The 14,504-nt window shown below is 48.0% G+C and overlaps 1 protein-coding gene across 4 annotated transcripts; it reads left to right on the forward strand.

Moving 5' to 3' along the window:
- Nucleotides 1-211: 211 nt before the first annotated feature.
- LOC109754702 (uncharacterized) lies at nt 212-6,370 on the forward strand. 4 transcript variants are annotated; one of them, XR_002230781.4, is made up of 12 exons: nt 217-1,109; nt 1,197-1,357; nt 1,639-1,699; nt 1,775-1,840; nt 1,933-2,018; nt 2,540-2,597; nt 2,804-3,016; nt 3,228-3,293; nt 3,588-3,667; nt 3,740-3,858; nt 3,936-4,059; nt 6,076-6,370. XR_002230781.4 is itself a non-coding variant. In XM_020313611.4 (11 exons), exons 1-10 carry the CDS (start codon nt 336-338, stop codon nt 3,852-3,854), a joined length of 1,680 nt encoding a protein of 559 aa, XP_020169200.1. In that variant the 5' UTR covers nt 217-335; the 3' UTR covers nt 3,855-3,858; nt 6,076-6,370. The 4 variants fall into 4 exon arrangements, 1 of the variants encoding a protein (XP_020169200.1); XR_002230779.3 differs by having other exon boundaries at nt 212-1,109; nt 3,588-3,858; XR_012184703.1 differs by lacking the exon at nt 6,076-6,370 and adding an exon at nt 5,116-5,224 and having other exon boundaries at nt 215-1,109; nt 3,588-3,858.
- The last annotated feature ends 8,134 nt before the right edge of the window (nt 6,371-14,504 follow it).

Here is a 14,504-nt window from a genome sequence, read left to right on the forward strand (position 1 = left end):
GGAGAAGTGCTTACTGGTGAAAAAAATGACAGTTTTAGAAAAAATGCTTTTTTTAAGAAAAAATGTCATGATATTCCAAAAAAAAATGTCATGTGAATAAATTGCCCGTAAAAACGTTTGCCGTCTCTCCCCTAGTGCGGTCCTATTTTCTAGGGCGCCCACACAAGAAAATAACCAGGCCTGGTATTATTCCTGCCCGGCCTGGCTCGGCCCGGAACTTCGCGATCCCATCTGACTTTCTTCCTCGCTCCATTCGTGTTCACCACTACCACCACACCCGTCTCCCCGGAAACCCCACAGAACCCTGCAACCACCTCCGCGCGCCGCCGCTTGCCATGGCTGCCGCCGCCGCCAGGGCAGGCGGCCGCCCGTGGCGCGTGATCCCGCGGCCGGTCATGGAGACTGTCCTCCACAACCACGCCCTCCACCCGCGCGTGCCGCAGCCGCTGCTCCTCCACGGGCCCCGCGGCGTCGGCAAGTCCACGCTCCTCCTCAACCGCCTCCTCCCTCAGTGGTCCGAGCCCCCGCACTACGCCGCCGTCGTCGACTTCCTCCACCCCTCTCCCAGTTCCCCCGCTCATGCGCCCTGGTCTCTCCTCTCAGACACGCCCCCCTCCCTGCCCTCCCTCCGCCTCCGGCTCGAGTCCGCGCTGGAGGAACTCACCCGCGCCGCAGTACTCCGAGGTGCCGTCGGTTCCAACGACGTGCTCGCCGCGCTCTCGCGGTCCCACGGCCTCCACACCATGCTCTCTCGCCTCGCGGGCCCTGCCTCCCGCCGCGGCCAGGGCACTAACTCGGTTCCGGTGCTCTGGGCAAGGGCTGTCCTAGCTGCAACCTCCTCGGCCCGTGGTGACGACCCCACCTTCCGCATTGGCGAGGGGGAGGCAACGAACTGCTCCATGGAGGAGAGGGCGTACATGCAGGAGGCCATGGCGGCGCTGCGTGTGGCCAAGGAAGTTCTCGGGATGCAGGAGGGGTGGAGGAAGGAGGCGGTGCGGGAGATGAATAGGACAGGCCGGTTCTCCCGTCCACTGGCCAATTCAGCCACAGACTGGCCATGCCTCCTGCTAGATGTGTTGTCAGGCGCAGCCGAGGAGGATTTTTTCCAGGTAGAATTTTGTGGGATTTCAGTTGGTGCGAGGGGTCATGAGGACAATATGAGGCAGTGTGCCAGTGACGACATTGTTGATTTGCAGCCAAAGTTGGTGCTGAACAACGTTGATGCCCTGAGGAAGGCGACATGCGAGGACGATACAATGGTACCCGCAGCAGTGTACCATGACAGCTTCATTTGGAGGGTGATAGCACTTGGTGCTAATGAACAGTGCTTACCGGTCATTATGTCCACCTCAGATGGGTAAGTGTCTGCCCGTATGTTTCTTTCTGCATGCTATGTTTGATGAATGTTGCATTACTTGGAATGAACAGAATGCATAGAGACTAAATGAATGCTCAAAGACTTGCAAGTTGCAACAAGATTGAGAAATTTGTATTGCCTTAGCATAATGTTCTGACCTACTTTGTTGGCTTGTTGTACTATCCACAATACGAATGCACAATTTATCTGTTGATTCAAATGCTAAGAACACTCTCCATGTAAAATTGGTAAAATTAATATTCCTTTTGAAATCTGTGCAGATATTATTCTTCCCAAGCATTCGTCGATTTTGGTTTTCCTAACATCTTCATTTCTCGTGAGGTATGCTTAGTTTACTTTTGGACAGTTATGCTTTTTTCCTCATTTGCCTAAAGTCATGATTACTTTATACCACAGACGTTTGGTTGGACACCACAAGAAGCTAAGCTGCATATGGTTTCTGAGTTCTTCAGTGAACAGGAGGTAGTAAGATTTTATACTTGCTAATTCCGTTTCTTTTCTCCCTTGTGCAAACTGCGTGCATAATTTCCTTCTGATGTTTATTGAAGTTATAGTGGAAAGTCGTTGATGAGCTTCTTGGACCAAACCCACGACAATTATGTGAGATATATATGCTAAAGCAAAAGGCGAATGGCCCAGAGTAAGTAGCATCACTGCTTTTATCAATTAATTCTATAAACTGTCGCTTACAACGGAAGTGTTTGAAGTCTTTAGTCCTCGAGCCTTATTATTTTCAAAAATAACACTCCCGCTGTTCTTAAATTCATGTCGTTTCAGACATGGGCAATCTCTAACATCCAACTTTGACTGTTACTTCTCATCCCACACAAATATCTTAGTAAGAAACTGATAAACTCTAATACTATAAAATGACGAATCTAATAGTACTAATTTTGCATGTCAAATCTGAATATTTTCTTTATATATCATCAGTCAAAATTAAAAAAGTGTGATTGCAAACATCATCTATTTCCTCCTGGAGGTAGTAATCTTCAGCAGGTTAATAGTTTGCAGTTAAGTCTATTGAGTGGCAGAGTTTCATCATATTTTAAGGATTCCAAACATAGTATATTAAGAGCATCAACCTCAGTCTGTTTGGCACTGCCATGCGTTCATACTTCATGTTACTGCTATTGTTGTTTAATATCCATTTGATTGCAGGGTTTTGCATGACACAAACATTGAGGAAATTATTGACACATACCTGGCACACTTGCAAGTAAGTAAATGTTTTAATCACAGCTGAGACACCTATGCTGTATGAGATGTCATTCTCCTCATCCTGGAAAGCTTTAGTTATTTCTAGTTCGTGGATCTGCTCTTTTATCGAATGTGTGTACTTTTGCATTAAATATCGAAACTAGGAGAAAGCAGCCAATATAAGAGGTAACCGAGCATGACCTTTGTTCCATTTCTGCTCACCAGGTATCTGTTGTGAATCCCGCAATGCAAACAGCATTAAGTATGGTGCAGAAGTTTGCTTCTGATGTACGCGAGGGTAAAGTACCAGAGAACAGATTGTCTTTTGGCGCACCTTGGAGACATCCACCTCGGGCTGACAATCCTGACATGTGCTATAAGTGGGCAAAGATTCAACTGATGGATTTTGTCCAGTCTTATGTAAACACAGAATTTGGGGTAACTATTACTTTCCTTCTACTACCCAGGCAATTGCATTTCTACAGTAACAAAAATATGGATGTCACATAATAGGGGAAGTGACAAAGATAGATTGAAATGATAAGATAATATACCTTCAAGTTCAAAAGCTCTAGGCGAAGTTCTCATTTTACATCATGTATTTTGTGGATTTCTGGAGTTTTAGAGTTCTTATTTGTGTGTTTTGTAGTTGAATTACCTAGCAGATGATAGCCTGGAAATATTGGATGATCCTGCAGCAGTCGCCATGATGGAGGTATTCGATCATTTTACATCAAATACTCAATAGTAGAATCTGTGACAGTTGAACATTTTTAGGTTTGGCCATCGGAATAGAAAGCATCAGCAACATCTACAAAGCTAAATTGATATTACCAGATCTATCATCAAATACAACTATATCTTTATAATGCATACATTTGGATCAACAATTTTAGATGGTCAAAGTGCCACCTTGGAAGCCATCCCAATGTCTAAAACTACCTACATTGCAAACTCTGATGGAGTATTGGCCTGATGGTAGGATGCTTATATGGTTGATATTTGGTAGGTTGGCTTACTTTATCAACAGAGAGATCCATCCTTTGTGCGACCAATCACACGTGGGATTCAGCGTTGTCTTGCTAGATGGTGCGTTCTTGTACTTATGTGGTACTGTAAATGTTTTGTTTCTTATGGCACTTTTTTTGTGGTTATGCGAAGGCTTGTTCAGCAGAGACTAGAGTTGACCCTTCAAGAATCAATATCATTCTCATGGCAACGTGTAATTCGTGGGCGAAGCTATCGACACTTGATGAAGGAAGTCGGCTACAAGTAACAAGGTATATAAGAAGTTCCCAAATATCCATTAATTCATTTGAACTTGAAGTGGGGATCTTACACTTCATTTGTTATACAGTTTATGCCAAGAAAAAACAGGTTAATTTCATAACGTGGAACTGATGTGTGATTTTGATGGGCTTATATAATATTCATAAGAACGTTTGAAGCATATATGATTTTGCGCTCACTCACATGCACATGTAAGTTTTTTCACCTATCATAACCATTCGCTATTTTCCGTTCAACCAGTTAGTAACCCAGTATGTATGGATCATTATAGATTTGAATAATAATTCCGTAAATTAAGTTTTCCTCTAATTGGCTACCTCAATCTGTAGCATTACATCATCTGGCGTGAAAATTCACAGCCGTATATAGTATGCCACATCAAGCATTTTCCATTAAATGAAGCAAAGTGTAATTAGCAAACAACAGTCCGTTTCCTTTAAAGAGGACCTCATTTTCAAACCACAAACTCTTGTCAAAGAAACCGACCGTCCATGTAGTTTGTTTCCTGTAACCTGGTGATTGTTTGGCCATAATGTTTGCATCCAAATGTGTCCTACCTTGTTCTCACTTGATCTCCTATTTAATTTGATTTATTTGCTAGAAGCTGCTAATTGTGCTGCATACCAAAAATTTCCTTGCCCTTTTCTTCATCTTCAATAAGCCTCTCTTTAATTCCTTGCCCTTGAGCATCCCATCATGGCCTCACCTTCCTCATTTTTGTGTTTCTTCAAACCCCAAAACTGAAATCACTAGCTTCTCTTCTCTGTGCATTCCATTTTGGCCATCGCCTGCCTGTCGTGGCCTTGAATATTTTCATGCCGTGATTGATTTCCGTCTCTTCTTCTTGCACCTAGGTTGTGTGTGCATGTGTGTCTCTCTCCAATACTCGGGAAACTCTGTCTGATCCAAATTAAATTCTTTTAGAATCTGTGCTAGTGGATCATTTTTAGGTTTAGCCTTCCATCGTTTATATATGTACAATTATTTCTATACCAGGCAGCATATTTTTGTAGAAACTAATAGTCTAAGTGTCACCTTGGACTTGTAGACATGTCAGAATCCAAAAAACTTACATTTGGGATCATAGGGAGTTCTACTTTAATTAGATTGCATGTGCTGCCAAACGCGTGATCTTCGTGTGCCCATAAGTTGCATCATAAGTTTGCAGTGTTAATTTGCCAATGCCGTCCAAGTGTGATGTCGACTATGAAGCCAATTTTTAGGCCCATCATTTTGTGGAAATGTAGGGAAAGGCTGCGTACTATAGACCCAAAGTGGTCGGACCCTTCCTCGGACCCTGCGCAAGCGGGAGCTACGTGCACCGGGCTGCCCTTTTTATTTCAACTAGCTCCATAGATTCTTAAGTTTGGAAGCTTGTGGTGTTTCAATCAGAATGTGGTCCTGCTAAACCATTGGAGAGCATCCAACTGTAAGTATAAGTTGTGCCGATTTAGCATTCTCACGCTGTTCGCTTTCTACTCAGCTTGATAGGCAGATACAGTAAGGAACATTTGAATACACTGGATGGGGATCCAATGATATTAGACATTTCAAGTAGGAAATTGGGCTTTGATGTCTTCATGGATCAGTAGTATGGTGCAGAGTTAGGAATGCCTATTTTGTTTCTCGAATGTGAATACTTGGAAGAAGACGGTGGTTCAGCTTCATCAACGAGTATTAACATCCCACTAGCGTTTTTTTCTTCTAATGTCCTCATTTGCATGCCACGTATTTTCTAACGAGTGATGTTTCATTCAGTATTACCTAGGAGTAGTTGCATATTCCACAAACGAAATGGTGGAGGGTGCGTTTGGTTGAGTCTTTGAGCTCAAGTTTGACATATCAAAATTTTGGCTGGCAACAGTTTGGTCAAGGTTTTGTTTGCCCATGGGTTGGCTTATGCTGGCAAGAACAAATGCACTAGAGGCAAAAGGAGCATTGGCATGTGGAAAGTTTGGCATCCATCCAAAGTTTCAAACAAAGACCAATTTTTTGGGCATGACTGAAAAATTGGTAGGGTACATGTTGGCCACAATTAAACATACCCAAATTGTCTGTAGACAAACATAATAACCATTCTGCTCTTAAAAGAGAAATAAAAGTGCATTCGCTTGCATACTTCAGCTCTTGGCCTGGAAATTTGTGTATCATTAGAGCGATGCTTTGTTGCTCAGGCTGTTCAACCTTTCCTGCCGTTTGTTTTTCAGGACGGCGGCTGAGGAATTTTGCAGCTCGCCGGAGGTGGACATCTATTTTAACTAGGAGATCAATCATAGTGGCACTGTGGTTCTTTTAGGTTTATATTTATACATCGTTTTGAATGAAGATTGCCGGCTTTCCATGTCACGACTGGGAACCTCGCCCAAGTGGGACCGGAAATCAACACGAAACCTGCTTTGTCTTGGACGTACGCTGGCAATAGCAAAAGATAGCACTATTACAATTTTTTGGGGGCATGTTTCTGTAACTAAATATATGATCAAATTCTGCACCAGTTCATGATCTGACTTGCTCATACGCGCATGATACTACTTTCACTCATAGCGTAGTGGAGTAGAATGAGCATGCGCGCTGTGTCGTGTCATGTGGAACTGGCTGGTCTGCTGAATGCATGTTTGTTACAGTAATTCTTTCGGAATAAGAGGGCGGCCCTTGACTTGATTCCCAACAGATTAATTTAATGATGGATTCTGCCGAAATGCTGAGGCCTTGTTTGGCACTAGAGTTTTTGAGGGGATTATTAGGGATAATACACACAGGGATTGGGTGAAACCCCTACCCTCCACCCAATCCCATCAAATCCTCATTTATCCCCAGTGTATTGAGTATCGAGAAAAATACATTAGAGTTTGGGGAATTCTAGGATTGCACTAGAACCAAACGGTCTTTTATGGATAGGAGGGGATTTGAGTTTGACCGGGATAATCCCTACAAATCCCTAAAAAATGTACACTACTAAAGAAATATATGCTCTTATATTTCTTTACAGAGGGGGTATCAAGCAAGGCCTGAGGATGTTTTTTTTTTAGAATCACCGGGTGAGGGGGGGGGGGGGGGGGGAGCTCCCCACCTGAATATTACTCAAAAGCTGCCGAGGCAGCAAGCACAGAATTACAAAGGCGCGGCGCAGCGTGCAGAGAGGTAGGAACCCCACGAGGAGACGTCCTCCTTGTCACATGTTACCATGAGACGATGTGACCAAAGGTCTAGGTTAGAGATAAGAGCTCTGAGGGTTATTACAGAACGTTGATCAATGTTTCTAAACAACATGTCATTGCGCGCAGCCCATATCTTCCAGAGGAGAGACATGAGAATAAATGGCCAAGCCTTGTGTGGCAGGTGGTGAGGTAACGGGGTGTCCCAAAGGTCGATGATGCCCTCCACCTGTGGTAGGATGACCCACCCGTTGCCAGACTCGGTTGGCAAGGGGGCAGGTGAGGAAGAGATGTATGGAGTCCTCAGGTAGCATAGCACAACGAGGACATATGTTCGTGGAGACGATCTGCTTGTGGGCAAGGTTGGCCCTGGTGTTGAGACGATCCTTGAAGAGGAGCCAAGCAAAAAAAACTATCTTGCGTGGAACCTTGGAGCGCCAAATGAGGGGAGCAAGGGTATCGCTATCCGGTCGTGCCATGAGTGTGCCGTACGCATGCTTGGTGGAGAAGGCAAGACCCCGAAGTAGAAACCTTTGGTCTTCATCAGCCGAGGGGACGAAATCCTGCAAAACAGCCAACAACGCAACAAGCTCTTGCTCTGCCAGAAGGGAGAGACGGTTACAGAGGTTAGCTCCTAAACCGTATCGCAGCACATTAGCCACCTTAACCAGCTGAAGGGTGGAGTGTGAGAATAGGTTAGGGAAAGTGTGAGCTAGAGGTGTTGGGGTGAGCCAAGTGTCGCGCCAGAAATAAGTGTGCGCCCCACTGTTTGTTAGGATGAAGGAGATGGACTGTAGAGTGGGCATTTGCTGCGCAATGGTACGACAGAGAAAGGAGCTTTGGGGTGGGGGTGAGACTAGTGCATCTGGGTGTTGAAGATCCAACCATTCCAGCCACGGGGCGGAGGAGGAAGTGAGGGCCTTGGCTGCAAATTTCATGAGCAGGCAGTTATTCTGAAGATGCAAGTTTTTGAGACCTAAACCACCATATTTTTTCGGAATGCATACGTTTTTTCATGCAATAAGGCATTGGGCTCCTGAAACTCAATCCTCACCCGCCCAGAAGAAAGCTTTACGAATGGAGTCTAGGGTTTTTAAAACCTTTTTGGGGATACGAAAGACTGGCATGAAGTAGGTGAGGAGGGAGTCTAGGACTGCGGAGATAAGAATGAGGCGATCGCCTTTGTCAAGCAGCTTAGCACGCCAGCCAGCCAGCATCTTGCGGGAGCATTCTAGGAGGGGATCGAAGGCATTGGATGGAGGCTTAGTAGGGGAGAGAGGGAGGCCAAGGTAGGTTTGGGGGAAGGGGGCGCGTGAGCAGCCCATGGCAAGGGCGGTGTCGTTAGCAACGGTGTCATCTGTGTGTAGGGTTGCAAGCGTGGTTTTAGAGAAGTTGATGGTTAACCCAGTAGCGTTGACGAAGTTGGTTAGAATTACTTTGAGTGCAGCAGCGGCATCAGGCGAGGCGGCGTCAACAATCAACGTGTCGTCTGCGTACTGGAGAACAGTGGGGGGTAGATGAGAGAAGATGGGGTGGTGCGAGGCATGTGTGTTTTTGAAGATAAGCTGCTGGAGCAGGTCTGCTACGATGAGAAAGAGGTAGGGGGAGATGGGGTCGCCCTGTCGTAGGCCATTTTTGCAGTCGATCCAGTTGCCTGGGACACCATTGAGAAGAATGGCAGTTTTGCCTGTAACGAGGATGTTCTGGATCCAGCTGCGGAAGATGTGGGAGAAGCCCCGGGCGAGGAGGATCTTGTCAAGTACAGGCCAGGCAACAGAGTCAAAGGCTTTCCGGAAATCTAGCTTGAAAACCGGCTTTTTCCTAGTGTGACATGAGCTGATAAGGTCGGCGGCGAAAATGTAATTCTCAGCGATATTCCTCCCTGGTATAAACCCTGTCTGATTGCCATGAACTAGCAAAGGGATGAAGGGCTTGAGACGAGTGGTCAGCACTTTGGCAACAACTTTGATTGGGCAATTTTGGAGCGAGATGGGCCGGAAAGCATCAGGAGAGGTAGGCAGATCTTTTTTAGGGAGAAGAACAATGTGGGCTCAGTTTACGCGTTCCGTGTCGGCCGTGCCTTGATGAAATTGGGAGAAAAAGGTGAGAACGAGGCATTTGACGGTGGGCCAATATGTACGGTAGAAAGCAGGCCCAAAACCATCTAGGCCAGGACTGGCCTGTGGGTTCATTTGGAAGAACGTTGTTTTTATTTCTGCTTCCGAGAAGTTTTCATGCAAAACATGTAGGCCAGGAGTAGGGTTAGGGTAGATCTCAAAAAGGTCAAACGACCAGGACGTATTGATAGGAGTACCAATGAGGGATACAAAAAAGTCACGGAGGATCTTGGCCTTTTGGTGATGAGAGGAGAAATCATGGCCATTGTGAGTGAGAGTAAAGATCTTGTTTTTCCTAAGGCGTTGTGAGGCTGATACGTGAAAGAATTTCGTGTTTTCACCGCCATTGATAGCCCGGGAAACCTTGGCACGCCACCGCCAATACATCATCTTTTCTTGGATAGTGCATTTGAAAAGAGAGATGATGATCTTGCGAGTGAGGAGTTTGATTTGTGAGAGGGGCCTGCGTTCTTCAGCATGATCTAGGGCCGAGATGGCTGCTTTGCAGCGGGATTCACGGAGAGGGGTGGGAATGCGAAACGTGCCCAAGATTTGAGTTCGGACCTTGATTTTTTGAGAGCTGCGGCGAGGATAGCAGCCGAGTTGGTTGAAGGGGAAGGCGAGGGTGAGCAGCACCTTGTGACGATGGCGTTGCATGGGCGAAATTTGGACCAACCAGGCTCGAATTTGAAAAGTTAGAGCGTGGAATCGTAGTGGTGACGTGTACGAGCAGCGGAACATGGTCATAGGTGAAACGTGTTAGAGAGGACAAAGAGGTGTTAGGGAAAGCATCAGCCCAAGCGAGATTAAAAAATGCACGATCGATTCTTTCCAAAGTGGGCGAGGATCGGTTGTTAGACCACGTAAATTGTCGGTCGAGGAGTGGCAGATCAATGAGGGCTAGGGTGTCGATAACGTTGTTGAAAGCGTTAGCTTCTGATCGTCGAAAGGTGGAGTTGTTTTTGTCTGAGGGGAAGCATAGGAGATTAAAGTCGCCAATAACGAGCCAAGGAGCATCGTCTGGTTGTGTCATGGAGAGAAGCTCATCGAGGAAGGCCTGTTTGAGGGCATGGGTAGAGGGGGCGTAGATGTTGGTGATGGCGATGTCAAGGGCACATGCAGTTGATCTTAGGATTACAGTGGAGGAGAAATTTAGGTGGGAGTGCGAGATGTTGGGTTCTACGGTAGGGTGCGTCGACTGCAAATTTAAATTTTCCTACGCGCAGAACATCCAGGAACATGCTATGGGAGATGATCACAGATCGTTACCACTAGACGCGTAGTGCCGTGCAGCAGAAGAAGAGTTGGGGCAGCGCGTCTGCGTGGTTCGTCTGCTCCTCGTTCGATCTCCCTCGAACAGCCGGTCGTCGGTTCCCACGTACAAGTTCGCCGGAGCGGCGCAGGTGCACCGCCTCTAATGGTATCCGCGCGTGCAGGAGGAACACCGTGCGGCGGACTGCTAGGTCCGATCACACAGTCGGCGGTGAGTGGAGGTGGCTATTAGCAACGCATGCAAACCCTAGTGACAACGCCGAAGCGATCAACCAAATGAGTGTGCCGCACCTCCACTTTATATAGGCGTCCGTCACGGGCTCAACACTTGGGCCTCGCACGGACCCTAAGGGTGTGTTTGGTTCAGGAACGAAGTGGAATGGAATGTAATGGTTCCATTCCACTAGAATGGGTCGGTTCCGTGCTTACGTTTGGTAGAAGGAATTCAGAGGAATGGAATGGTTACATTTGGGTGTTTAGTTTATGAGATGGAACCGAATGGATTTGCTCATCGCACTACTCAAATATTTACATCAAATACAAACAACACACATATACAGAGGTAAAATATCATGTAAATACAAGGAAATTCAGGAGGTAAAAAAATCAGACGAGGATCTCGCTGGGCGTAATGGGGAGGATGAGGAGGCGCCGCAGGCGCGTGCGGGCGGGGGTGCGCTGTGACCATCGGTGGAGAACGAACGCCAGCGTAGTAGACATGCGACGACAGAGGCAGGCTATGGCGGCAGAAGCCATGGCCGGCAGCGCAGCGGCAAGAGCCTTCAGGCGGCGCGGAAGGAAGGGTCGGGAGGTAAGGAGGAGAGAAAGGGAAAGAGAGGAAAGGAGCAACGGCGCAGCGGCGTTGCTCACCGTCGTGTACGGGTCGGTCAGGGGAACCTCGGGAACAAGGGCAGCGGCAGGATTGGGAGGAGGGGCTAGCTCGGGGGCGTGATTTGGGGGAAGGGCGAGGGCGAGGGAAGCGCTGGGTCAGGGCGAGACGAGGGACAGACCTCGCGCGTGAGCCGTTCCGCGTGGTACCGCCGATTTGGAGGAATCACTTGGTTCCGCATATCGGGGGTATATTCCCTCGCGAGGAACCATTCCGTTCCCTCTCGTTCGCAAACCAAACGCTGGAATCGCTGCCAGGTACGGGACCGACCCGTGACGCTCTACTTGATTCCATGAACCGAACACACCCTAAAGCCCACAAGTCTACTCGGCCACAATCCGAATACAGCTCGGATCACATCCGACCAGTGTCCTCGGATCCGACCTCGTAGGTTCCTTCCCTTAAGCGCGCGACCCCTTAGGTTCAAGCCGGCTTGGTCGTAGTTCGGATCACCTCCGAACTGCACGGTTGGTAGCGGCCTCTAGCAAGGCATGCCGAACACCAAGCAGACTATGAAGCTGGTTAGGCGAACCTGTACAACATATCACACTTCTATTCCCTTTGCCTCACGATATATATGTTGTTGGGCTCAAGGCGAGATTGTCATCCTTGTGCTAGCCCGACCTCTTTCTCGTTCCAGTGATGCCGACCACAAACCGGATTATCTCATAATCCTAATCGCATGGCCATGCTTATCTTGGTCGGATCACACGAGGGGCCCAGAGTATATCTCTCCTGATCGGAGGGGCAAATCCCATCTTGCTCGACCACATCTCGCAGCATGGGTCTGGACAAACCCGAAACCTACCTTTGTAACTACCCAGTTATGGAGTAGCGTTTGGTCAGCCCAAAGCAAGTCTGTCACCATCTCGAGTACATGCGCCAGCTCAGGTCTTAGGACATAGAACGTATGTTGTACTGGAGACTCACAGATGCCATATCGCTGCGTCTCATAGTTGGGTCTGTCCGACTCGGACCTTATCTCGACTCGGATCCGACTACGTCGAATCCGATCAGACCTTTCCAAGTCCATATTATCCGGTTAGCATCCAATGCTCCATGGCTAGTGAGACCAAGCCATCGACCGTGTCATATGCTAGTCTAGTCAGCTGCGCGTCCACACAGCCCTTTCGACTAGGGACCTTTTAGGACAGTCATCATACAATGCATAGTCCCACAAACAAGTCACGTACTTGCTGATACACATCATTGATAATGTCCAAGGACTATCTTTATTCATAAACACATAGAAAATATCATCATACATGATTGCCTCTAGGGCATATCTCCAACACGAGATGACCTGGAGAGAGGAGGAGTTAACGGCGGCTATGGTGCCGCCGACCGTGCCATTGGCGGGCAGCAAAAAGGCTCGGTCAAGGTGGAGGGGTAAGAAAGAGTGTAGTTTGGCGTTAGAGTAAGATTCTAGTTTAGATTCTTGCAAGAGGGCAATGTGAGGGTTGATCGCTAAAAGTTCAGATAGGACAGCAGCACACTTATCGTCATCACCCAGGCCACGGACATTCCAGGAGCAAATAGAGATTACATCATTACTCATAAAAGTTTTTTGACACCACAGACGGACGACACAGAGCGCGAAAGGAGTACATGAGACCTACTACAGCAGTTGAAACAGCAACACGCCAAACAAAAGGCAACATGTATAGAGACCAAAAGGGCAGCGAGACATGACACGCGTAGCAACTAACAGAAACGGACGTCAACTTCCAGTGGGACCCCGACGTCAGGGGACCGTGCATGGATGGGGCAACAATCATGGCTTGGCATCATCACCGGAGGTAATATCCTCAGAGGAGAGGATGGCGTCGACGTGGCAGTCGTCCGTGCCACAGAGGAGCGCAATTGTGGCCAAGTCTTCAGCAGAGGCAGGAGGGCCGTCGGCAGCGTCAAGGTGGGCGTCCTGGATGGCGTGGCCAATGCCCGTGTCGACGTCGGAAGCGGAGAGGCGAGCAGCCTTGGCCTTGATAGCTCTCGCGAGCATGGGGGAGTACTTGGTCAGCAATGCGCGCGCTACGGCGCAGCTTGTCCTTGGAGACAGAGTGGTTGCGAGCAGACCTGCGATGCTCCTTGCGAACAGTGCTCTCATGGGTGTCAAGATCCTGGAGAGGGAGAGCTGTGTCCGTCGCAGCAGGAGCCGTGTTAGAGGCAGTAATAGGAAGAGGGGTTGAAAGAAACGACGACGGAAGGTGGGTAGAGTTACCGTTGGCTCGTGAAGATTCTCCGACGGAGAACGTGAAGGTGGACGGCGCGGGGAGTGCAGTTGCAGGCGGAGCGAACACGGCAAAAGCCGACGTGTCAGAGGGTATGTCACAACCCTAGAATTTGGTTGCAAATAGTTGCACAAGCATCCATGCATCATGTCTAAATTTCTTTGAAAGTTGAAATGGGGATTGTTGAAACCCTAGCACCAAATGAATTCAACTAGGTTCAATAAAAATATTTTCAATGAACCCAAATGCCCTTTAGAAAAGTTCATGATTTTTGCTAAAGGTGAAAACCTCTGCCAAAAATGATGCACATATTTCTAGGCCATTCTGGATTTTTGAATTAAATCTTATTGTATTTGACTTTGGGCATTTAAATACTATAAATAATTTAAATGTTCAAATAATGTTGGAACTATTTTTGGGCCACTGAAATAATTCAGCAAGTGTCCATGAATATTTTCAGTATTTTAGGAAATGCCTTGGTATTTTTCCTAAGCTCAAAACTACAGCAGAAAACTAGAAAACAGAAACAAAAGTAGAAAGACAGAGAGAGAAAGAAACCCACCTGGGCCTTTTTACCTGTCCAGCCCAGCCGGCCCAGCACGGTAGCTGGCCCAGCCCAGCCGCCGCACCGTCTTCAACCTCCTACCAGTAGGCAGGAGGGCGTGTGGCCACCACGCACCGGCCACCTCATGCCTGCCTAGCTGCCCCTCGACGTCTGGAGGCTCTAGACGTCGCCACGCAACCCCCTGGTCCTCTCCCTCCTCCCCTGGTTCTCTCCCCCTCGCCCAGCCGAACGAGCTCGTCGCCGCCGCTTGCCGATGTCGCGCCCACCGGCGTCCCTGTGCCCACCCACCGTACCCGGAAGGTCCGCCGTCGAGCACTTCATCTCCGAGCTGAAGCCGGGGACCGTGGATGCCCTGCAGCCTCGTCACTGTCGCCATCTTCCTCGTCTGCCTCGACGGCCGCCGTCGA

This window comes from Aegilops tauschii, chromosome 5 (genome assembly GCF_002575655.3).
Source record: "Aegilops tauschii subsp. strangulata cultivar AL8/78 chromosome 5, Aet v6.0, whole genome shotgun sequence".
NCBI classification, from domain to species: domain Eukaryota; kingdom Viridiplantae; phylum Streptophyta; class Magnoliopsida; order Poales; family Poaceae; genus Aegilops; species Aegilops tauschii.